We start from the raw sequence: 25810 nt of genomic DNA on the forward strand, positions 1-25810 counted from the left end.
CCCCCACCCCACCCCCGCTCTCTTGGTGCTTGAATCTTAAACTGACCTGGCAAAGGGGGAATGGGGATGAGCAGTGGCCGTCTCACTTGGGCTATTCTGTGGGTGTGGGGGAGAACGGTTCTTTAAAGAATGATAAGGAAAAACAAATATAACACCTCTGTTCAATTTATTTAAGGCTTTTGATCTTCCCTTTTTATTCTCCTTTTTTCTGAAGGTTGTTCATGGGGCATGAGCTATGACTCTGATCGAAGATGTCCTGTTTTAAGGGCATGTTCAATAGTTCCAATTAGTTACACGTTTCTTGTAAAATACTAGCCTGTTTAAAGAATAAACTTTAAATTCTGTAACTGTATTATAAAATATTGAAATGATGGGTTGAATGAGTCTTACTTTTTTTGTATCGTTTACTTATGGAGATGCTCTCCATAAGCATTTTTACAGTCATTCTATGCCATTGTATAGAATATATGCTCCTATTGTAGTCATGGGTTCGTGCAGATGTGTTGATTATTTTGTTATCTGCAGATATTGCAGATAATTATTTTCTGAAATTAAGTAAGCTTCAATTTGGGGAAGCAGGTGGAGGATTTTGGTGAGTCACCCTGGATGAGTCTGTAGGAGAGCACATGGAGGTGCTCATTTTGAAATAAAGCCGTTTACAGTGTGCCGAGGAAGTGTAATGGCGGATGCAGAAAGTACTCTTCAGCTCCCAGACAGGCTGAGCGTGTTACGGGCATTCAGCAGGATTTATTATCCATTCCATTTCTCATGCGGTGAAACGGCAAGCAGGAATTGTGGGAAAGGAAATGGAACGGTGTGTTACTTATTATTCTGTGGAGTTCCCCTGAGCCGCCAGTCCGTGGAAACCCACCCAGCAGCACATTTATGAAAATATTAAAAGGTGTGAAATAATATGAAGTTTTCCATTCCTTCGGTGTACGAACACACACACGCTGACTCTGCGAAGAGGAAGCACTAAACCTATGGGCCTCAAGTTACTGCCCTGATTGCTGCGTTGCCTCATTCCACGTTGCTGGGAAACAAATGATTCTTAGTGTATTTATTTTATCTGAGCATGATGAGTTATTAAAATGCTAATAATGTTTCTCCAGAAACCTAGCTGATTTCTCAGGTACAGTGGCAGGGTCATTCAGGAAGGTTGCACCCCACATTCCAGATGGTGTCGTTCACATATCCTATACAGTGTATGTGTTAGCTGGAGGAATATGCAGTCATATGGGCTAATAATATACTGCACCCCTGCATACAGAGCTGATGTAGCAAGTTTGCAGTCACTGGTGAAAGGCACAGTTGAGTGAATGTTGGTACAGGGGCTTGGTTCCCAGAACCTGGGAGAGGTGACCAGTCCTGACCTAGGGCAGTGAACAGTTAACCCCCACTCTTCTCCCTGGGCTGTTTTTTTGGTAATGGGAGGGCAGGGAGCTTGGAGTCAGACTATTTCAGCTGACCTGCCTCAGAAGTATACAGCCCTGTGTTTGTGCAGAGTTGACTTTTTGAGGCAGGTTGGTACTCTGGGGTGTTGACAAAGTCTGTATTGTACAGACACTACCCTCTGTGCCCCCCCTTCCCCTCCCACCCACTTTTCCCCTTTACTCTCTCTCTCCCTCTCCCATTCCCGCTCTCTCCCTCTCTCTCTCGCCCTCTCTTTTCCCTTCTTTAACGCATGCTTTGGAATCAGCAGAGATTCCCTGCAGACTTGAAACAGGAACCATGGCTCACTGCAGCATCCACAGCCTCTTCATGGTTACACTCCTGGGCGTGTGTCTGACTGCTGCTCGGACAGGTAGGTCTTCAGGGCTGCTCCAGGCCTTATCCAGCATCTCTTATCCAGGTCTCTCTCTTACAATGAGCTCACGTTTGGGATATTTCTGTGTGTGCTGTTTTTTTTTCTTTGTTTTTTAATGTATAAATTCATTTTTTCCCACAATTGTTCTGTTGTCTGAAGCAAGTGGTGAAACAAAAAATGGATCATGTCAAAGGGACTGACTGAGTAATTTATGTGGTCTTAGCCCAGTAATCTTTTTTGTCCAAGAGCAGTTTGCGTAGAAAGATGGTCCTGCGCTGACGTTTGTTTAAACAAATGCTATGTCAATCTGGCAACCCTCAGAATGCATGTAGCCTTGTGAACTGTGCTTTCAGAGTTTGACAGCCAGTGTTTGAACAGTGATTAATGGTTCACCACCTAAAACTGCATCCACAAGTCTTCGTCTCACCTATGCATCGCGTTTCTTCTTTTGGATGTTCCTAAAGTTTCTTTTGTATTCCTGCAAAGGCATCAGGTTTGTTTTTCCTCTAGTCTGGAAAATAAGCCAGTGGATGGGTTCTGTGCAAGTGTTTCTGTCAAAACAATACTGCAGTGCATATTTTGAGTGTAATTCCTCAGTTTAGTTGGGGGTTTAAAGGGAGACCCAAGGCGTCGTGCTGCTTTCGCACTCATGTAAACCCACAGTGAGTGACAGCAGGAAAGCACAGGGCTTAGGACAAAGCCAGGGACTGTGGTGGCTCATTACGGAATGTGGCCAGTTTGTGTTTTCACAAGAATATCTGAAAATGAAGGAATGTGTGGATTTTAGCGGTTTCTACGATCTCTAGGTTGTGTGGCTGAAATTAGGCCATCAATGTAATTGGTTTGGAGCTTGTCAGCTAAAAGAAAGTTGGGAGAAAGTGGGGGAAAACACTTTTAAATGGTATAGGAGCAGTGTGGATCAATGTCCTGATATAGGTGATACTGTAACTTAAATTGTGTGGAACTCTGTTTATTTGCTGTTTCTCAAAGGAAGTAAATATTACCTCCAGAGTTAAGTTTTATTGACTCGAGCCATAATTTTATCATGCCTCATATAAGCTTGTCAACCACGTATACTGAATTTTTGTTTATGAAAAATGTATCTACTGTTCATTTATTCACCTTGGAAGGGTTATTCCGTTGAGTTCCGTTGAATTACCTACTCTGCGATTAAAATAAGTCAAAATGATCTGCAGATGGAGTGACTGCATTGTGGACAGAATGACGCACGGACACACAGCCTCATGATCCTGCCCTGGCTCCTGGCTCTCAAGCTGCTTTTCCTGTAGTGCCCACCTACAGTGCAAATAATGGTCGTCCTTAAGGAAAAGTAATTGGCTATTTAAACCTCGATTTTTATTATTTGCCGAAGTTATTTTTGCAGGAATAAAAAAGTAAATGGGGTGGTAGTGGAATTACACTGAAAAGGACCAGAACGTAAGAATATAGCTGAGAATAGACCAATGTATACAGCATGGTTGTAATGTTGAAAAACTGACAACCTCTTGGTCAGTTTTTCCTCCCATGTTATTTCATGGTAACAGATCACACATTTTTTATATTTTGCAGCATACCTTCTGGCCCTTGAGTGCTGGTGTGTTTCCAGGTTTTTACTTCCACCGATTACCCTGGCTATACGAGCTAAATGGCTCTGTACACCAATACTGGTTCACACATAGATTAAGATCATAGCAAAACATTTCATAGAGGGACACTCATTAATGCACATAAGAAATGTGGCTAAAATCTCAGATGACGTATGGTTTGGGCTAATTAAGTAAGGCCAGAACTTTGCATGAAGACTAGGAACCAATACAGCCCCCTTTGTCGACCTCTGATCTATACTGTATACAATAGTATAACACCTTTAAAGTCAACTGCATCCCTATTTATTTGACCCTGAGCAGTCATATAGTAAGCACGAGTTGGTCCTAGGCTTTTTTCTGTTTTTACCAAGGCTCCTGAAATAACCGCAGGTTCCATATGGAGCTCTACCGTAAAATAAAATAAAAAGTCTTATGGCGGAGGAAGCGGTCTGCTCTTGTCTGTAGATGGGACTGGCTGAGAATGTCAGAGAGTTGAGGTGAGGACATGAGCCGTAGCATGTTCTCGTGGTGGGTGTGTCGTCATTCTGATGGAGTGATTTTGGCTTTGGCATGGGCCTGTTTGCTCGCAGATTCCTCACCGTTCAGGGTGTGTGAAATCCTGTTCGGAGTCGTCGACACCAGTCTGCACTCACGGCGCTGAAATGCGAGCACTGCGACTGACCCTGGTACCTAAGCAATGTACGCAGCAGTCCGTGCCTGCGGAAAATGCTTGACTACATTAGCCATTGTTCCTCTTGGAACACCCAGGTCTTTATTATGAGTAGAGTGGCTCTCAAGTGTCTTTAGTGTCAGTTCTGTAAATAAAATAAACCTCTAGAGAGAAAGGAGGAGGCGTGGAAGGAAATGCACAGCAACGGGTACAAACAGGGAAAAACATCTAGTTTAGCAAAACAACATCTACCTTTTTTAAAAAATAAAATAAAAAAAACTTCTCTACGCTTTTTTTCCCAAGGAAATCTTTTCCACGGCTTTTTCATAAACATGTTTGTTGAACATTCAGTGGCATCAGAATTTTGGCCCCTCCGTACTGGGACCCTATTGGGATCTCGGGCCTCTCAAAGCACCGTTGTCCGCCCCGCAAGTGAAGGGCTCATTGATGGGGAGAGTTGGCTGGAACCCAGGGCGCTGTATGAGAGGCATGTTCCTGGGCAGGAAACCTGCGCTTCATTGAGTAAACAGCCTATTGGTTAACTGTATGATAAAAATACTTCTAGGTCGGGAGTTGGACTGGGTCTAAATATTAGGCCATTAGGCCAAGCATTATTCTTGGGATCATGTAAGGCCTTTTCATGTAAGTTTGGCGACCAAAATAACTCTTGTGCGGCTAAATGTTGTCACTAATCCTGTCGTTAGTAATTATGCATCCCTATAGTTCAGAAGAAAAGCTCATTATTTTGATGCAGGATTTGGAAATAGCTGATCTGAAGTCTGGGAGGGTGAGAGAAGTGCTGGGGTGGGGGGGAGGTGTCTTAAACCTGAGTCAGGTTTCGATGGCTGCCGCGTGGGTGTGAAAAGACCCGTTGTACAGTGTGGAATGTGAGCAGCAGATGTGAGGGTACGAGAGCATGGAGGAGGTTACCTGCAATCAGTACAAAATGTTTCTTCACAAAGGCCACTATTCACCAGCCATCCTGGCTAACTAGCCGAGCAGGATAGTGTTGGGGCAGGGGGGATGGGAGGAAAACTTTGGACCCTCCACTTCTTCATGGATCTTGATTGAAATATTCAATTTCCCACCATCATAGGCTTGATCAGATAAAGGTTACCATATGAGCAAAGTCATTCCCCTTGGAAATGTGGTCCCAAAAGCATTAATGATCCATTTTTTATTTATAATGTTGGACTCTTTACATTTTAATAAATGAGTGCTGTTTGCTGGTATGTGGAGCGTTACTGAAAATACCTACCAAAATAAATTACCATGACGATCATGTTTCCATAGAAACTGTGGCTGATCTGTCTCCAACTACACAAAGCGAGAGCCTGGAGACATCATCAGGGGGAGGGGCATATGATTTGACTACAAAGGACCCTTTCCATGACCTCACAGAAAATGCCTTTACCTTGGAATATGAAGATACCACCCACTCTGAGCCTATCGATGGGGAGGATGGTAAGTGGAGGCTTTTGAAACATTTGATTCTGTCATATTTGACAACCCTGCACTTTGGTTATAATGGTAACAGTCTTGTATTTAGTCTAAGATTTCTCCCAAATATTATGAAGCTTGCTGTATCTGCCTTTGATAGGTTTGTGTGCTATCAGTTTATCATTATGTGTGACTCTCCCTTTGTGGCTCTGTGCAGGAGTGCTGGGTCCTGGTGCTATTGCTGCCATTGTGATTGCCGTGATCCTGGGGGCCTCTGTGCTCATTGCCCTTATCGTCATCACACTCAAGAAGTTCACCACCGCATAGAGCTGCCCCTCAGCCCCCTCCCTCACACAGCTCATGGAAAACCACACAGGGGCCTCATTAACTGACTCCTCTTTCCTGCCTGAGGTCTGATGTACAGCAAGCTCTCCAGGACACTAATAGTCTTTGGTCAATGAGAATGTTTGCTAAAAAAGGAGAGCCTACTGCATGTGAAGCCTGACTGGTTCCTAGGGCTTGAGATGACTAGGCCCTGTAGAACCTGGATGATTTGTCCTTCTGTAGAACCTGGAGATCTATAACTTCCATGTGGATTCTAGAACCTCATACCCTAGCCAAATTCCTCCTCTAAAATTCAAATTTCCTTTAAAGAAGTCACCTCAGTAGTTTCATACCAGTACCCAAATAATAGTGCAATCCTGTGAGTGTAGTAAAATTGAGTATCTAACTTAAGGGTTCAAAATATGTATTTACTAATTCATTTTTTAAAACATACTTCCAGATTGGCGATGTGCTTTATCATACAACTATGTCCTTGCTCTTGTACATGTGGACCGTAGTGTGAATAGTCCCCTACTGGACACTACAGAATGTGTTTCCAGGTGAGTGGTTCTCAAAATTCAATTTACCTCATGAAACTGAATCAGGGGACAAAAAAAGAAAAAAGGATGGAATAAGGCTTTATATTCACCTTATGGACCTAGTTGTCTTCACGTGTAAGATCTTGGTTATTAAAAATGTCAGAGGGACAGAGTAAGCCAGCTGGATGTCCACCCTGCTGTATCAGGTTGCTAGTGTATGTTCAAATAAGGAAAGTCTGAAGTGATCATGGGAGAGTTTGGGAGTTGTGTTGCCGCTGTTACTGTATAAGGAGGCAATTGGAATGCAATACAGAGCTCTACCTGGCTCAGTTGATTCAAACTACCATTTTACTGAACACACAGTAATTTTCATTAGTGAATCTGTCACTTATTGTCATTTTTGATGAAAAATGCTGGCATTGAATTGATTTTCTGTAACAGTTTAGGTGCATTTTTTCTGTGTAAATATTTGTTTTGTAAAGTAAGTGATCAGTAAGTGTGGTGTTCCTGTTCTTGCATACTGGTCAATGTAAGGGGTGGCATTTGTGGATGTTTCAGATTACATCAATCAAAATTCAGGCAAATCTTGTGTAGAACCATTTAAAAGCAGTCACTTTACAATGCACAATTACCCAGGAATAAAAAAGAAGCCAATTGAGCCAATGTGGGAGAAATGGTAATTACTCCTAACCTCTGGAAATGGTGATGTAGGAAAGAATATTGCAAAAGAGATGTAGAAGCAAAGTAAATAAAAAGCTTTTAAAAACAACAAAATCATTCTCTGAATTGCCACATAGTTACCTAGTGGTTTTTGATAGTGGGAGAAAATGGACGACTGTTTGCCATTACATTACATTACATTACATTACATTACAGGCATTTAGCAGATGCTCTTATCCAGAGCGACTTACACAACTTTTACATGGCATTTTTTACATTGTATCCATTTATACAGCTGGATATATACTGAAGCAATTTCGGTTAAGTACCTTGCTCAAGGGTACAATGGCAGTGTCCTACCCAGGAGTCGAACCTGCAACCTTTCAGTTACAAGCCCAGTTCCTTACCCACTGTGCTACACTCCGTCCATATATATATATGGCTTTCGTCTGACTTCAAGACTGGTGCTTAGGTCGTACAAGTTGGCAGGGATCTCCCACCTTCTTGGGGCTAATTGGCTGTTGTGTCTTTTTGTATGTAGATTTCTGTCTCCTGCCTGATATGCCTTGCAAAATTGACATAAGACTTCTTTCCAGTTTAATGTTTAGGGCAAAGAAGGAACCCAAGATTTGCAGAACATTCCAAAAAGTATCTGACAAACATCTGGTATCTAATGTAAGCTATGTATAAACTACAAGACAAAATAACCAGGGTATCCAACTCTCTCACATTCACCTTAAGGACCCTAACAAAATTGTGTTCTGGGAGTTTGAAACTTGCCCCAGCTGCAACACTGCTGTTTATGTTTTTGTTTTTGTTTCCTTATCTGCATGAATTTACAAAATGTTTAATTATTTTAATAGCTGAGGCCTACAATGTCATACCATAATCTATGATGCAATTCTGTGTCCAGTTGAAAGCTTTATTTTGAAGTAGATGCCAAAGAAAGTCTGTGACAACTGTTATATCAACCAGTTTCCCACATAGTCTATAATGGGATAGGCTGTGGGTATATATTCCTTTCATGAGGATACATCAATGATGTTGAAAAGAGACCTGTGGTCATAGAAACTCATTGTACTCTACTGGTAAAGAAAGAGGACCACTGAGTTACATGCCGTATGGTGTTGTACTCATGTAAGGACTATTACTGCATTATTCAATCCCCCACCCCCCCACCCCCCGGCTAATTGTGGCAATTTGCTCTGACCTGGCACTCAGATCAGTACCCATACTGCTGGTGAGCTAGTCTGGAAATGGGTCCTTGTTGCTTTGTTTTTTCCCCCTTTTGTATGAAGCATTTTGCAAGCCTTCATATTTCATATTTTAATAAGAGGTTTAACTCCTTTGGTTGGCCACCAAAAGTATGCCCAGCTACATTCTCAACAATATTGCCATTTACTTTGGCCTTCAATGAGTAAAAGAATAACAACACAAGACCTACTATTATTTGGCTATACTAACATCTGGCACCCAGACTAGCCACTTGTTATATGTCATAACAAACTCCACAAAATTCCTAACATTTCTATAGCATTATATTTAAGGAATACAACCATTCTCTGTTTCAGATTTGTTTTTGTTTTTTTATTAACAATAAATTACTTCTTACAAAATGAAATAACGATTATTTGTAATTATTTTCCAGGCATCAACAAGATTGTATATATACACATATTCTCACATGTGCTTACACTCACAAACTACATGCAGAATACAGCAACTATTCTGGTGCATTGTGTCCCGATGTTCCATAATGCATCATCGGACCAGTACAGGGTTATCATAGACAGTTGTGTACAGTGTATCCTCCCCCTGAGTGTTGTTAGGGGATCTCACATCGGGATACATGGTAATTTTGTGTGCAAATCTCCTGGGCTCCTCTATACTCTTTCACTCCACATTATTTCTTAAATTCTTTTTGCTTTCATTTTGCTTTAATGGATACAATGAAAAAATCCATCTCCATTGACTAATAGATGTTTTTGTGAAATATTTTTTGGCGTAATTTACAATATTTACTTGACACATTTAAGCGTTATAGGAATGAAAGCATTCTGCAGTGCAGTTTGATATATGTGCCCAAATAGCTAAGATGTTCATGAACTCTTCTTTCAGAGAAACATTCCTCAAAACATGTTCTCTTGCTCTTTCCATCTCACCTTCTGCGATTGGTGTGCACTGATCTTCTCCATCAGACCTTGCATATAGTCATTATGAAACTTTGTAAACCATCAGTGCGAATGATCAAAGTTCATTTTGGGGGCAATGCATTCTGGGCCTTGGAGTTTGAAGAGAATGTCTTCTTCCCAGATATAATGAGAACCTCAAGAACAACCATGTGATCACATTTTGGCATCCAATCTGAAAGGAAGTCCTTTGACATGGCATATCTGGAAAAACTAGTGAACTCATTGCATTGTTCTTCCTTCCAACAGAAGGTCACAACCTTCTCTACAGTCCTTGCTTTCCCGTTGGTGATTACTCCCAAAGGGAAATTGAGGCTGCCTGGAACTTTTAGCTTCAGTCTCTAGTAGTCCTGTTCCATCTGGCTCATCTGGGGCCTGTTGGTGACTTTGGCAGTGCGTCTGCCCCTGGAACCTGCCATGATGGCACCAGGTCCTCCTCCCTGGGCCTGATGTATCCTCTGGCACTCTCGCAGGTACTGGGCTCGCAGCTCCTCATTTTTGATCTCCTCAACAACCCGGCAGGGGAACCAGCCCTTTTCCTCATCGTGAAGCCGCTCCCCCATCATCCAGCCTGTGGGGGGTTAAAGGAGGTTCACAATAGAAGAAGCTGGCTTACATCAGGATTAGCATACATACACAGGCATGCAATTCACCTCACTAAGCTACGTAACAAGTTATATGATTTCATGGGGTTCTTTCCAATCACTTATTTTACCTCCTTGCATCCTTCTTTCCTTGCTTCCTTAGCTCCACCCAACAAAGGATGTAAGGAAAGAATACAAGGACAGGGGAATCGAGGAAAAGTCTATCCATTATCTATATATGGCAGACTTTGATCGATTTCTGGGTCAGTCATGGACCGAGGAGACGGATAAAATAAGTTATTGGAGAGAAGCCAAAGTTTTTTTGAGGTGCTATGTGCAAAGTGAAAGTTTTGTGAAGTGTGGTGTCTTTAAGACCGTACTGAACTGTGATTAGTAACTCACCATCGTCTGTCTTCTCCAACACATTGAGAATGTCTGCCATCTCAATGGAGAGTTCATCAGGTTCTTGAGACGAGTATGACTGTACGCATTGTACCTGGGGGCAGTCTGACACACATTCAGAATGATTATTGATAAGTTATCTGTACCACTACTGTCTGTGCTGTAGCTCATTTAAAAAAATACAGTCCTGTGATATAGCTCATTTCAAACAATACAGTCAATGTAAAAAGGTGGAAAAATAATTTTTTATTAAATTGAAGTCAAGGCACTGAAAACCGCCCTTAATTTTAATTTCTATCTCTGAGCTCTTCAGGTTTTACAGTGGCTCTCCACAGAGATTTGGAAGTGAAAGTGAAATGGAATATAGCCTGAATTATGCAATGCTTTCACAACCTTTCTATATACATTCCTGTCCTCTTTAAAGGTCATATTGAGATAACTTCTGGCCTCAGGTAGGAGTCTGATGCATTTTTGTTGTGAGAAGCCTTCAGTCAGGGTAATGTTACAGGAATTGTGGGAAGGTACGAGCACCACTACTTGTGCAGCAGGGGAAATGGTTTCACAGTAGGCGGTGAATTAATTGGTGGGGTGCAAGTGAAGGGTGGTACTGTTTTTGGAGAGCCTTGCCAAGCTTTGTTTTGATTGATTGTTCCCTGGCACAGCGGGCAGCAGCACTGGGGACACGGCCCACAGTGGGATGCTGTGCGGAAAGCTGCTCCTAATTCCCTCAAATGGTGCCTCATGTCCAGAGCAGAGGTGGACTGCTCTAATCCTCTGAGGAATTCAGCCACAGCTACAGCCAGGGGAGGGCTATATACTGTCTGGATACTTCTACCCTTCCGAGGTGCATTTTTTCCAATGTGCCTGAGCTGACAATACATTAGCTTATTTACTGGTTTAGTAGACCCTTTAAAAATGTACACCTTGAGTTGCCGTGTTGTTCAAGAAAGTAATGGTCCAGGGTTATTAGGAATAGCTATTGATTGTACTTTCTTCTCAGGACGAGTTCAGGCTCTGTGAAAATGCATTGCTGAAGATGGGGATTTGTCTCACCTGGCTGGTGGGCACTGGTAGAAGCAAAACGGGTGCGCCGGTTTGGCGTTAGGGCACAGATCCAGCGCAGTTTGTCGCTCCTGCATGAATCAGGAGCGCATCGTAACTTCAGACACCCCACTATGGCCAGCTACATTTATACCACAGAAAGCAGGCAGCATCCAGCCTCAATCACACCACAGACACCAGGCTTCAACCATGTCACACACATCTGCCAACAACCAGCTGTGCTCACTCCACAGACAACAGCACACAGCCAGCATCACACCGCATCACACTGCATCATGGGTGAGATACTGCAGACTCTAACACTGAGCAGCATCACAAAATAATAATTATTATTTGATGTTCTCTCATTTTAGACATTTTTACAATAATTAGGCCCTGTGGATATTCTTGACCTCTTTCATTCACTGATATCTCCACAGCCTCCTGTCAGAGCACTTAGAAATCATCTATCTGCAATATATTATTCATCTAAATCATATTATTTTCACAAGTAAAGCTTCTAAGCAGGGTAGTTGATTTCAAAGTCAAACAGAAAGGGAAAAGTTTGCATACTTGATTGATATTTAAATTCAACTTTCATGAAATTCACAAGTTGGCATTGCAATGCTGTGACACCATCCTTGTAACACTGCCCAGAAAAATTCATGGACAGACAATGCATCACTTAGTGCAATTTAACTGCAAAGCGGATTTAATGTTACTTTCTAATTACTGAGGGACTGTTCCAGCATTCAGCTAAGGTCAGCTGAAGATTTGAAACCATTATTCAAGAGCACAATGAAACAAATGTGTATGAGTTTTGAGTTATTTCAGTTAATCTGCTAAACAACATGGAAATGGAACTGTAACTATGGGCACTGGATACATTTGCCTTCTGATGTCCTTTTTTGTTTTTATTTGCCCAGTATTTTCTAGTCGTGAAAAAATAGAAGACCTATAACCAAGAGAAAATGATTGGGTATTGTGTGATTATGTTTTGAAATATAAACAGACTTTATTGGTAGTCAGCCAGGGTCAGAGTTCCACTGCACTCACATGCTGGAGGTCTTGAGCATGTAGGTCACCGGCCGATCATCCTGGTTTTCCAGCAGCTTCAGGATGAAGACGTTCGCCAGCATCTGACCATGGTCTTCCAGGTCCTCTGTTCTTAGCATTGACCGAGCGCATGAGTCCAGCACCTGGAACTTCTCCCCACTTACACACGCACAGTGAAACAGAACAAACATACCAGTCAGTGAAGTTACAGGAAATGAACAGTGACAGCGGTCTGTGATGCCCACGCCAGGCACAGCAGGATGTGACTCAAGAGGCCATGGCACTTACCTGGAGCTCCTCTTGGTGACCAGCAGCAGGTTGTTGAACAGGAAGAGGTAGACAGGTTGGTAGAGCTTTCGGCTCCGTATAGTCCTGGTGCTCTTGGGCCCAGACATGTGCTGAAGTTCACCCTTCTTCAGCAGCCAGCGTGAGTGGGAGATCACAGGCACTGACTGTGGGGGGTGTCAGAGGATGCGGTTAGGGTTCGAGGGGAGTAAGGGGCTGGAATCATAGATTTGACAACAGCGGTATAAAGTAAGGTAACCCTCTGAGCAGGTAGTTCTTGCCACAATGATTTCCCTCTCATACTTTATATTAATTGTTACATGCTAATGGAAGATTTCCTTGTTACCTGTGTGGCCCAATGTGATATGACACCGTGGATGTTTCTACCCTCTGTGCTGCTGTGAAGCACATACCATTACCTCATTCCCTGCCCTCTCTCCCTCTGTAGGTACCTTGGATTTGAACTCAAGCGTCTTCTCGATGCTGATCAGCTCCTCTGTACGACTCATCTTCCTCACCCCCTCGTTACACTCTTTCACTATCTGAAGGGGAAACAAGCACAGGCAGTGGGTGAGAGTGTGGGGGAAGTCAATCTGTTCAGACTGTCCAAATAGATATATCTGAACATGCCAGACTGAAAAGCTTATCTTCTAAATCAGGGACATAATTTCTCTGTAATTCTGTGACAATGAAAAGACAGTGACACTCTACTGTACAGACAGCATAAAGCTTTATATTGTGAGCAATTATTAGACAAAAACCTTTCCTCTAGTTGACAGTTAAAAATAGGCATTTTGGTATTCCCAAAGCCCACCATAGATTCCCTATAAGACTATTGCCCATACCTTCTCCAGCTGAAAGTGAGCCTTGATAGCATTGGCCTCCCTCTCTGAGTTCTCTTCTGCGTTCTTCAGAATATTCTGCAGAGCGAGAAGGGATCACAGGTCACTGGGTTGAACTGTCATTTACCATTTTCCTATGAAACAACACCATGGGCAGTCTGATCCACTGTTTTGTAGTAAGAGGTATTCAGGTGCTAGTGTAGGTATTATTCCAACAGTTGTGCCCTTGGTATTGCAGGAATATTTACTATGGATGCCAGCTTCCTATGCCTGCGCCCCCATCACCCCCCCCCCCCCCCCCCCCCCCCCCCCGCACCTGCACCAGCAGCTTGAGTCGGGTGATCCTTTGGAAGGGGAGGATGAGGAAGGAAGTGAAGGACAAGCCTCGCACCCTGGGATGGTTCTCCAGCTGGAACATTGTTTCACGGAAAGATGTGTTTTCCTGTCTGGGGCAAAACACAGGCATGCTTGATGTAAAGAGATCCACGGAGTTGCTTAGGCAGTTCATGCAAATGGCCAGCAGAGGTCATTGGTTTCAAGTAAATATGAAGAAAAAGGAGAAGTGAGAGAAGAAAAAATTGTTCTAAAAGTAGTTATTCTGTCATAATTATGCAGCTGTGCTTATATAGCTTTGAAATAAGGATTAATTTCAGTTGAAATTCAAAGTGGAATGTAAATCAAGTCTGTGATCCCATAAAACTTTCTAAGAAGCTCAAGGCCCTAGGGGCCATTAAGCATGGGGTAGAAAATGGATGCCTCCAATCTTAAGCATAATTGTTCACAGAGGTTTCACATTCATTTGAGCTAACAGTGTGCTATATTAACAAAGAAGCCAAGGACGTGACAGATTGATCCTAATATGTTCCTCTATCCAAGCTCCCTCGCCTTCCCTCCCTATGGACACCTAGGAGATACAGGACACCTGTATCATTTATCTATACAGGAGGACATTATATCGCTGAAGAACCCTTTTTATGCAATCGCACATCTATTATTGTCACAGCTGTGTCAGTACATTGTCAGCGATGCTTGACGGGAATTTCCAGTTACCATTTGTATTGCGGAAATTGGAAGGTAGATACTCTTTTTGTTTTTCTAAGTGCACGTGAGAACACATTTTAAATGTCTAGTATGTGATGGTGATGACTGATTATGTGTCCTCAGCCTTTTGTCAAATCGAGTAGTCAATAACATTCTGTTCCCTGTGACAAGTATATGACTAAGATAAACAGTATAGAGCCATTTCAACACATTTCAGTTTGTCACTTTTCTGATTCAAAGCATAGCATATAGGAAAAAATACATATTTGAAGTGACAGAGTAGTTGTATGTTCTGAGAATATTAATGTTCATGACAGATCTCAATTGTCAGGCAATGTGTGATAGTCTTATGCCTAGAACATACATAGTATGATTTTCTATTGCAAACAGGACTGTTTTAGCCCAAATAATATTTCTTACATGTTTGCCATTGTCTTGATTACTGATGACTGATTATGTGCACACTGAACTCATACACTGGTATACAGTAGTTGGCATTTCAGGTGTTCAGGCGGAATAGTAAGTAGTCTTGGGAGTGTCTATGAGCTATATTAAGCTTCTTGGCAAGCCAGATCATTTTCACTTGAAACATGTTCAGTGTGATGGTTCACATGCTGGCGTCACAAGTAGAATTACTGGTTGGAGCAAAAATAAATAAATAATGTAATGGGCTTTCATGTTTCCAACAAACTATTTCTTCTAGAACCAGGACAAAAAAGGGAATGCAAGGGGAAAAGACTCAGAGGTGACCAATGAAAAGGCATGTTGGATAGATAGGGGCCAAATTGAGTATACTGAGAGCATGGTCATCCATTTGCTCCATCAACAGAGAGCTCCCACAGCAAAAACAGAAGTATGACAAATAGAAAAAATACATGGGCAGTATGTCAAAAATGACAGTTTTTTAAATGGCGGTAGTTTTTATAGCCCTCAGTTATGTCCTGTACTTAAAGGTCAAGCACTCTAGCCAGAAAAGCAGCATACTTGTCCTGAGGTGCTTACACAAATGTACCCTTTTAAAAAAATCTAGTAAAATATTATTAGTTGCCAACTTAGAGTGTGACAAGTCTCTGCTTGCTCTTTTCAATGCCATTGCCTTTACTGACTGTAAATTGTTTAAATTGATTAAAACTGTATGGTCCTTTTTGTACATTGATTAATGCTTCCTGGCCCACATTAATTAAAATAATAGAATGTTTCTGTGTTAGGCCCACAGTCATGATTGTACCTACAATATTCTCCTGTAGTTCTTCTCCTGGTATGCTTGGTTGATGACGTAGGTGATAAAGACATGGAAGTGACTGAGAGCGTGGCAGTGGACAATGTCACAGACGTCTGAGATCTGGATGGACTGCTCCACTCTGTTTTCCAGGTCCATAAGAAACCTACAACAACATCATCACATGTGACATCATCACACAGAGACAATGTTAGGGAACACCCCGTCCTTCCTGTTAAATTATCAGTAAGTTAGTAAATTATTGAGCAGTGACATAAATTATTGAGCATGATTCAGGTCATGGGTTCATCATTTTTATGTGCACTACTAGAAAGCTAACCCTCGAGCAGTGACCTAAATTATCGAGCATGATTCAGGTCATGGGTTCGTCATTTTTAAGTGCACTACTGGAAAGCTAACCCTCATAAAATAATTGTCAAAAGGTGAGGGAAACACAAGATGTTTGTGAATTGTAATCACATGATATAGATGTAACAATCTATATTATGAAGTAGATAGTTTGTTCTGATAGTGAGGCCTATGTGGTTCTTGTAGACTATCTAAAAAAATGGATTTTGAGGTGTTTCAGAACATTATTTTATGTTCTTTATAAGAAGCTTCACTCACCTTTCACTGGCTTTCATGACATCCTCAATATTGGAGAAGAGGAAGTGCATGTCTGATTGGCTCAGGGTGTTTACCAATACGGGGTTCTTCAGGAAGTGGGTCTCCAGCACCTCCAGACTCTTGTAGTAGGAAGCCTCTGAGGTCACCAGTTCAAACATGGCCTTCAGGGAGAGGCGAGACATAACTATACGATTCAAAGTGTCGTAGGCAAGCGTCCTTTCTGAGTTTTACATTTTATATTTGAAAAGGGGGCAGGGGATGGGAGTTCCATGAATAATTTCCCACTGATCCTCTCTATCACTGGTGCAGCCATCCACTCAACAGCTCAGCCATAAAATCCTTAATATCCAGAAAATTTCTACAGTACTTTGCTTTATAGGTCCCGCTGCCCACATAACACCGTCCAGAGTGCATGATACACTGCAGAAAGGTCTGTTTACAAGTATTTGAGTCTTACAATGAGACTTAAAAAAAAAAAAAATTCTCTCAAGCAAAAAATGTTAGCTTGTTTTAAATTACTTTTTGCTTGTCTAGTGAAATTGTATTACCCCATGGGCAAACCTTTAAATTAAGCAAACTGTCTCTGATTAATTTCTTATTTTGCAAAAATGTCATAGAAATATGATTAAGTCTAAATATAAGAATAATGCACTTGCCTTTTTTTTTCTTTTTTTTGTTTGTTTTTCCAGTGTGGATACTCATTCAGGAATCAGATTAACAATTCTTGTACTCTGTTCTATCATCACTACTTAATTCGTACTTTCTTACTCTCTTCCTCTTCCCCCTCTCCTTCTAGAGACTGATTTTTTCAGAGTATCACCACCCTCTCCCCTCCCCATTTAACACCATCTCCTTCTTCTGGTCCCGCCCCCTCACCTCTTGCATGATGATCTCTCTCAGAGGGAGTGTGTCGAGGAGGCCACTCTGCCGCACCACCTCCAGGTTCTGCCACAGGCTGAGGGACTGGGCTCTGTTTCTCAGCTGGAGCTGCAGGGTGGGTGGGGCCGTCCCCCCTCCTCCAGCCCCACCCCCAAACCCCACCTGCATGCCGTCTTGTTGCCTCCGCTGCTGGATCTCCTGCTGTTTGGATGTGTCTCTGTACTCCTGATATAGGAACTCTGAGCAAAGGGATGGAACTGAGGTCAGACAGTTCACACTGCTACCTCCACGTCCACAAACATGAAGCTCATCTGCAGTGGGGTAGGTAACCCAGCTAATACGAAACCCTCTAATAATCTTTTTTTCATTTCATTGCAGTGGTATCAATACACTGACACATTGAGAACATTCAAAGCTAAACCTCATGCTGGTGACTTGACTTGAATGTGGTGGAATCCTTTTCCAATTCGAAAGCGAAAATCTCTTTGCATGTCTTCATGTCAGCTTATGCTTTAAGTGGAATTTATGCCTTCAGAAATGAATCACTTCAGAGGGACTATGCGCTTGAATATTTCCGAGAGACGGCAGTAAATATTGGCTGATAACATTGTTGAGGCATCTCCTCTGAACAGCATGAAGCTGTTATATAATGTCCTTGAGAGATTCTGAAATGCAACTCATCTGCGTCCAGTGGTGGGTGTATTGAAATGACGGTTACATAAGGAAGAGTGATGCCTTTCCAATGTGTGGTTGCAGTTGCCATATTTGCCTTCCCCCGACAGACACACAACGCTCAGACCGCCTACCTTAATGTCAAAGGAGAAAGCTCTGCATTACCTGTTCCTCCTACACTCAGTTTTTTTTTTTTTTTTTTTTTCTTTCAGTTCATCCCTGAATATATACATTGCACAGACTTGGACCTACCTCACAAGCCTTGCCTTGTGATAATGATAAGCAAATTGTTGTGTAATCAAGATATGTCATTTGATTTATATTTGACAATAACCTTCTTAATCATGACAGTGATCATGTCTCTGTGTTCATACATCACAGGGCAGAATATTGCACTGTGCTAATAATGTCAGTGCAGTTTCTTTTATTTCTGCAATGTGTATACCTCTACAACATGTTATCATCCAGCTTTGTGTTTTCCCATTGGCCAAATACTGTTGTTGAGATTTGGGCAGACTCACCAATGTTCTTGATGATCTTAATGCTGTGAGACATTGGTTCTCCTCGCTCTTTCTTTCTTTCTGGTTTTTGTGAGCTTTCCCTATTGTTCAATCTGACAGGAAAAGAAATCATGAGAGAGGGGGCGGGAAAGAGCGAGAAAGAAGAAAGCACACAGAGAAACAAACAGGGAGGGAAAAGGGAAGATGAGGCAATAAGTAATATGAAAAAATATAGATTCTAGGATTTGTTTTCAGCCAGACTTTTCGAGTGGGCACAGGCATTGGCTTTGACAGGGGTGGAAATGATTTCATGCAGTCATGGAAACAATGTCAACCGAGGTCGTGATTGTTTGGTTTGTGCTGCACATGGGTTGATTATTTTGATAAAATAAAAACGTAGCAATGATGTGATGCGATTTTGCATGGTCAAATCAGCCTGAGAGGGTTTAGCCAATTACGAGATCCTTTGTAGAATCCAGTCATTTCGAATGGTGTCATTCCTCCCGAGAGAACCCTTAACTCGGGAGGAAGTCAAGACTTCTGATCTTTCAATCCGCACAGAAAGAATTTTTGATATTACAGAGGACTCTTTGATCCTCACTGACGCACAAGAAATTAATTCAACAGGTCACCTTTTCAAACTGAACAGAACCTCAACCATCAGGTCCTCTTTAAAGGAGACACAAAATATTCAAAATATTTCATGAAAGAATTCATCATTATGTTATGTGTAAAACACATCTTTTCAGTTTTAGATTATGAATGATGGGTTGCTCAAAGTGGTGCTTTATGTCTGTGCTTTAGTTCTGCTAATATGTCTCGATATTAAAGTCAACAAGGTTTGTACAGAATCATCAGAACACGCACTCATATGATTCATAATAAAATGCAATCCTCAATTTCCTAGACTGACATGAAAACTGCAACATTTTATGCACAACTGTTGATCCTGAGAAAGAGGGACCGAGAATAGAGTAGCACTGTTGGACGATTGCTCTTAAGTCAATCCTGCACACACAGCTTCACTTCAGTCTGATCCCTGGTATCATCACATACAGAGATGTACATGCAAAAAAGATTAATTCAGCATTGATAACTGAGTAGAGTAACAGCTAGATTCTGATATATCGCTCTCCCTCTTACCTCAGGTTTATCCCATCTAAGTCTGCCACGGCTCGACTGTCTGTGGGCTCTGCGAGCATACCGGCGTTGGGTGTCAGCACAGACCAGGAGGAGACGTTCTCTGTGAGGCTATCCATGTCTGTACTGCACCGCAGCGTCCTGGAGGAATGTTCACCCTGAGACAGCGGTCCGTGCTGCCCATCGCTGGGAGATAAGCCCAGCCCCCCCGACCCCCCCTTAAGTTTTGACGCTGAGGGGGACGTCGCCCCGTTCTGCGGTGCGTGCAGGCTCTTGGACTCCCCGTTGCTTGGCAACGCAGTCCGAGATCTGAAGGGTAAGGTTTGACTAAATATAAATCAAGAATAAACAACAAACAAGATGGGTGATTTCTCTAAAAAGATAAAAACACGAGCTGCCGCTGGTATGTTAGAAGTGCTGCATGCTAAACAGTGCAGCCGAAACTGAGTTTGAGTTAGATTTGGATTGTCCTCCATCACAATTTCAGGTTGAGAGGAATCTTTGTAATGTGTAAATGTAAAATATCATGTTGTTGTGATAATATCATTTCAGATGTTTATGAATGCCCTAACTGGTCATCCACTTCCGGGAATTTGAGGGGGGAGGGCCCTCTGAGGATCAAAGTGTACTCTAGATCTTGTCTTGCTCAGTCTGGTGTTGATATGCATGTGTAGGTGTGTGTATTTGTGTGTGTATGATGTGTGAGTATGTCTGTGTGTGTATTTGTATGTGGGTGTACGCATGCATGTGCATGTGTGTGTGTTTATGTATATGCACGCGTGTGTCTGTGCGTGTGTGTGTGTGTCTGTGTGTGTGTGCGTGTGTGTGTGTATGTGTGGGCATTTTTGGCATAACTCACTCGTATGTACGTGGGGGCATGGCTGTTCTGTTGTTCACAGGATGTGCAGGAACGCTGGGGGCTGGGGAGGGTCCTGTTCTTTTGTTGACAGTCGCATCACGGAATCGCCTGGGTGATGGGCCTGTGTGGAGAATGGAGTACAGAGGTGAGAGACTGCTCTAGAGCTGACCTATATCGAACCTGTCACTGTCACTGCACCATAACAATGACGAGGAAATGGTAGCTACAGAAAATGTGTTGCTGGGGGGCTTCCTGAGCTGTATTGAAACCCTTTATATCCCTTGGCTTGTACCTGCAGGACATGTGACTGTTTTTTGTCTGCCTGTTTTATTTCTTAGTCCCATGATTTGTTTAACAGGCTGGTCTGCGCCACTCCTCTGAATCTAATTTCAGTCTGGCATAATTCTCCACTTTGCCCTAGGGTAGGGTGGGGTCCAGGTAGAAGGCTGAGGCCTTAAAGATTGATCATCACAGCATTCTCTCTCTCTCTCTCTCTCTCTCTGACTGTCTCTCTCTTTTTTCTCCCTCTCTCATTGACCAGCACACACACTCATGCACGTGTGCGTGCACATACACACACAGACACACACACTGCAACCTGTTCCCTTCGAAAAAAATGCCTTTCTTGGTATCTCCACTTAGGTCAAAACATTCTTATTTGGAGCAAGACTGGTCTAAATAGTGTTTACTCCTGAATACATTTTCATTAAAGCAATAGAAGCAATAGTGTCAACATCACCATCAATTACCATGATTAATGACAAAAAGTAAATGTGTGGGATCAGTTTTGAAAGGTGTCTGACTCAGTTCTTCTGTGTTCTTGGCTGGTGCTGAACACGAATGTAAAAACAACTAAAGAAACTACACAGCACCAGCACTTAGATGATAATGTGCACCCAATTAACAAAATATCATACTATCAGTGAGGTATTGCCGTTTGACTGAGAGATCGGCAAGCCAGAATTTAATCCTTTAAAAATCCTGGTAAAACACCAATTACACCCTTTTTATTGTTTTGCTTGCCCAAGTCTGGTGCTTCTCTTTTGAAGGTCCCAAGACAATGCAACTAAAAAGCTCTCTCGTTCCAGCGCTTGTGCATTATTATGCGAGAAAATAAAGTTGTGGAAGTAACATTTAGTGTTCATATTTCCTCCCAGTGTGGAGAGGGCAAAACCGTTTTCATCGACAATGGTTTCGCCTCAGATTTGTTTGGTATGCTAAGGATTCCAGTAAAAATAGCGTCAAGACAGACTTTGCACCGAATGACTGCTGGAAGTAGGGGGATGAATACATTGCCTGTGTACATTGCACTAATCTCCATTACGTAATAACTCTGGGACAAAAGAACCACATTTACTACCTGAATCGAAATGTCCACTGCACACTGAATGGAAATTACAGAAACTGCTTGTGTGGTAGCAATACAATCTCATGTATCCAGAAGCAAGGGGACTAACTTCACAGAAAGAAATTCTACAGTTATCTGAAATATAAGCTTTTCAATTAAACACTTTAAAGGCAATTTTTCATTTTCAATGGGAGAATAAAGCTGATTTTGTTCTTTTGTGCTAGAAACTCTTATGTAAATTGTGTTCTGGAATATTTTTAAATGGTGCATTTTATTGAACAAGATCCTTTCAGGATCCATAATGAGCAGTGAGATCTTTTAAAGTGTCATTCAGATGTGTTGATTATGTTCAAAGGATCATTTATGTACTTCATAAGGTTCATCATCTTTTCATACATTTTATAGAATCCATTGTGTATAGGAAGATATATCAAAGATTAATCATGTTTGAGAAGATCTACAAAAGATACTTTTTCCCCTGGAAGACTTGTAGATGGTCAGTCCCAGATGCACTTAGTAGCTACCCCCCACCCCCCATTCCTTTCTAGAACCGGCCATTGGCCAATATTAAATTCCCCTGTGGAGGCATGGGTGAAATAAAGTGTACTTCCACGTCAAGAACCTGTGTGATTCCCCTAGAAGCATTTGTGGGGCTGAATCTAGCTTGAAATCCTATGTGTCTTTGGTTTGCCAGAGCCTTTGCGCTTTTATCATGCACTTAACAATGGCAGCATACACAAGCTGAAACTTGAGAGCACCTGCTAATGCTAACAATTGTAGTTAGGTTCTATTGAAGCTTTAACAGCCAGGTTTACAGCTGGTCCTGGGGTTTTGGTAGCAAAACAGGAAACAGGAATGTTGCTGTGGCCCCAAAACAAATAATAATTTGAATAGTGTGGCCCAGGGATGGTTGTGGCAGCTAAATGGCATCGTGTAGTGTTTGTGCCAGCGGCCTGGTTTGTGTCTTACATCTATCTATCAAGATTCCTTTCAGTAACCCTCACCCCCCAAAAAATATATATATATTGGGGTGATAATTAATTTCTAAGTTGACTCGAAATGTTTCAGTGTGGATGATTGGAATAATTTTAACAATTTCTCAAAATCTCTTAATTCCAGATCCATGGTCTGGTTCCTAGAATCTTTGACCACAGACAGAGTGCATATGTTGGCATAAGAAATCTCAGAGGCTCTTCTGCTTGTCAGTACAATGACAGTGCGGTTTCCCTGCTATGCAGGGACATGGGCCTGGTGACTCAGTGCAGAGAGAGCAGCCAGGACAGCCGACTCTCCGAGTGGCAGCAATTAAACAAAGGAACCGGTTCCTCTGGTTTCAGACTGCTGGGGCCACAGCATTGATTTGTGCGACTGGGAAAAATAATATAAAGGTTCTTCTCTTGCTCTGTGGGGTGACTGCATCTTCTGTGGTTGACAAAGTATCATAGACTTTTCAGTATAGGCAGATATAGATTGCCTTGTGATATAATGAGACTCAGTACGCACATGACTTATGTTGAGTAGGGCCCTGAGAGGAGATAGGGCTTTTCTATTATGCCAAGTGTTCACATTGCAAGATATAAGTATTTGCAAGAGATAATCAAGACAACATTGTGAATACAAGATACTTGTGCTGATACATGTAACCCTGAATACACAGGATGTAATACTGAGATTCTCCCGATCTCACTGTCAGAGACAGTATGTAAACACAGAGAGGAGACAGAAAAATTCTCACTTTGGTTGGGCTGATCATTAGAGGACAGCTGCTCCTGTCTCGTCCTCCTCATAGATCTGTAGAACCTGGAGTTCCTCCGAATGGGAGTGTTTCTCCTGACATCGTGGTCATCATCCATATCGTCATCGTCCTGGTCAGACGGTACTATTGTGGGTTGGTTATCCTGGGTCCTCTGCCCCAACAAGCCCTTGAAGAGGGCAGTGAATGCCATGACAATCCTCTCAGCGCCCTCTTATAAACAGGCCTTGGCTTCAGGGAAAAGAGAAAATCCACAGTGTCACACACGGCTGTATCTGCCCAGAACATCCTTTCCTGTCAGCTGACAAATCCGCAGGCCCGGCGCTCCAAAAGTCCCCTTCATCTGCGCGGGCTCCTGCCACACTGTGTACCTGCACCTGTACCAGCGTCTCTCCCCTCCCCTCCCTTCCCTGCTTTCTCTCTCTCACACACACACACACACCCCAGTTGGTTGGGAGAGTGGGAGTGTTGTTAGCAACGCTGAAAGTCAGAAAGCCAGTGAAAGCCAGCCTCTCGCTAGTGCGCAGCAATTAGCGCTTTTGACGTTCTGCTCCCTCCCAATGCACCACCCCGTGCCGATTTCCACGTCAGGACATTCCACCGCACGAGCCAGACAAGCTTGCCTGCCTCCAGTTGCGAGCGCCCTACCCTCTCCTATAAGAACAAGAAAAGCCACTAACCTCTGCCAGCAAATTCTTCACCATGGCAATTACTGTTGAGAGTTTCTCCCTCCCCTGCAGGTCCGCGGGGGTCAGCAGTGAGAGACTGCCTCACACGGACTCACACGGGCGCAAGCATTTACCCCCCCGAGTCGCGACTCAGCACATGTGACAGGCCCTCCAACCACTCAGCTCCTAGCCAGGCTCTTATCTCCCATCAGCTGACGAGCAAAGTTCACTTTCTGCAGACGCTTTTCCTTATTACTCAAACGAGGTGAAAGGAACCAGTCCGCCTGTACGCCTCCCCTACCTGCACGCCTGTGAGCAGTGCGTGCGCTAAAAACAACAGCTTCTAATCCGGGGGGGGAGGGTGTGTAGGGCCAAAACAATTGTACAAAGTCCTGAGGGAAGGTAGATGTCAGTGTGAACACACACTTCCTGGTTCGGTGTTGATTTTGCTCCCACTGCCTTAAGATCGCCAGTCCAGACATCAGATGTGCCACATGAAACGCCCCAGATTTAATGCAATACTACAGTACACTAACAGCTGGGGCAGCACAAATTCAAGGAAAGGTTTGTTCTGGCACAAATTGCTCTAAATGAAAAACTTAAATGATCTTATGCCTAAAAGTGAATTCACTGACCTAGAAATGTGTCAGCTTTTTGGGACGAGTATTGTTACCAGCTGCTAATATAAGTTGTGACAGTTGAGGATTTTAGGGTCAAATGCTATGAAGTACATATAACTCCTGCTGTCTGAGATTTTAAGCATGCTGTCTGACATTTGATGCCCCACTTTGAAATGCAATACAATATGAAGCACCTAAGCGGGTTCCCCGGTCTGTGCCTGTGCTTTAACATGGCTGAATGCCCTCAGATGGATAACCAGATCTGAGTGGTTTACATTGTGTGTTATCGGAAGCTTTGGTGAACCAGCGCCCGCCCATAGCAAACAGTATATTGGGCGGGTCAGTTTCACTGCTTATGCATGTGGTGGAGAGCAGTCCTCCAGCATTTCCCGAACACTGTGACAAAGAGGGATGGGTTGCAGTGTGGAATGCGATTTCCTCATTTCGATGAGCTTTCATTAGACACATTCGTAGACATCTGTGGTATGCAATGTGTGTCGCATCAATTTACAGTTGCAGATCCTGGATGGAATCACGTTAAGAGGCCTTCTAAAATGTTCTGATCACAGGTCACAAGCGCAGTCCTCAAACTGAGCCATGGAAGAAGCAAACTGTCTCTTATCAATTGTGTCTTGCCAGATCAAGATCAAGCCATAAAACACTGTAGTGGCTGGGGCAGCACAAATTCTAAACTATGGCTGATAAGACTGCGACTGTCCCTGTGCCTTTTACAGAAGTTAAAAATTAACACGTCTGAAAATACAACCTTCTCAGTGATACTAATTATTGTAGCACTAGCTGTGTAGACTGCCTTAAGTTAAGAAAAATACACACATGCACACACACACATACACATGGCAAACATGTATTCATCCAACTGTCAAAAACAATGTTGATTTTTTATTTATTATTTGATACATTTTTAATACATGCAAAAAATACCCATCATATAAGTGTTTTTCATTATTGGCCTAGATAACAAAATTATCTCTCAAAAAACTTCTGGTAATCAGAATTACTGACACATCCTTCATTTGAAAATGTTTCTGGGCATCGTTG

General features: G+C 42.6%; 2 protein-coding genes across 3 annotated transcripts; one reads left to right on the plus strand and one right to left on the minus strand.

Annotated features, from left to right (window-relative positions):
* Positions 1 to 7336, plus strand: snorc (secondary ossification center associated regulator of chondrocyte maturation). The gene is made up of 3 exons (XM_035386639.1): positions 1 to 1804; positions 5357 to 5527; positions 5721 to 7336. The coding sequence occupies exons 1-3, from the start codon at positions 1732 to 1734 to the stop codon at positions 5828 to 5830; spliced, it is 354 nt and encodes a 117-aa protein (XP_035242530.1). The 5' UTR covers positions 1 to 1731; the 3' UTR covers positions 5831 to 7336.
* A 1255-nt stretch (positions 7337 to 8591) lies between these two features.
* ngef (neuronal guanine nucleotide exchange factor) lies at positions 8592 to 24294 on the minus strand. 2 transcript variants are annotated; one of them, XM_035386634.1, is made up of 16 exons: positions 24144 to 24294; positions 23446 to 23694; positions 20363 to 20483; positions 19507 to 19812; positions 18385 to 18476; positions 17189 to 17430; positions 16313 to 16473; positions 15699 to 15851; positions 13742 to 13871; positions 13429 to 13503; positions 13036 to 13125; positions 12587 to 12750; positions 12299 to 12457; positions 11255 to 11334; positions 10202 to 10306; positions 8592 to 9786 (listed from the first exon to the last, which is right to left on the minus strand). In XM_035386634.1, the coding sequence occupies exons 2-16, from the start codon at positions 23654 to 23656 to the stop codon at positions 9557 to 9559; spliced, it is 2319 nt and encodes a 772-aa protein (XP_035242525.1). In that variant the 5' UTR covers positions 23657 to 23694; positions 24144 to 24294; the 3' UTR covers positions 8592 to 9556. The 2 variants fall into 2 exon arrangements, with proteins under 2 accessions (XP_035242525.1, XP_035242523.1); XM_035386632.1 differs by lacking the exon at positions 24144 to 24294 and having other exon boundaries at positions 23446 to 24090.
* Between the last annotated feature and the right edge of the window lie 1516 nt (positions 24295 to 25810).

The sequence above is a fragment of the Anguilla anguilla genome, chromosome 12 (assembly GCF_013347855.1).
Source record: "Anguilla anguilla isolate fAngAng1 chromosome 12, fAngAng1.pri, whole genome shotgun sequence".
NCBI classification, from domain to species: Eukaryota; Metazoa; Chordata; class Actinopteri; order Anguilliformes; family Anguillidae; genus Anguilla; species Anguilla anguilla.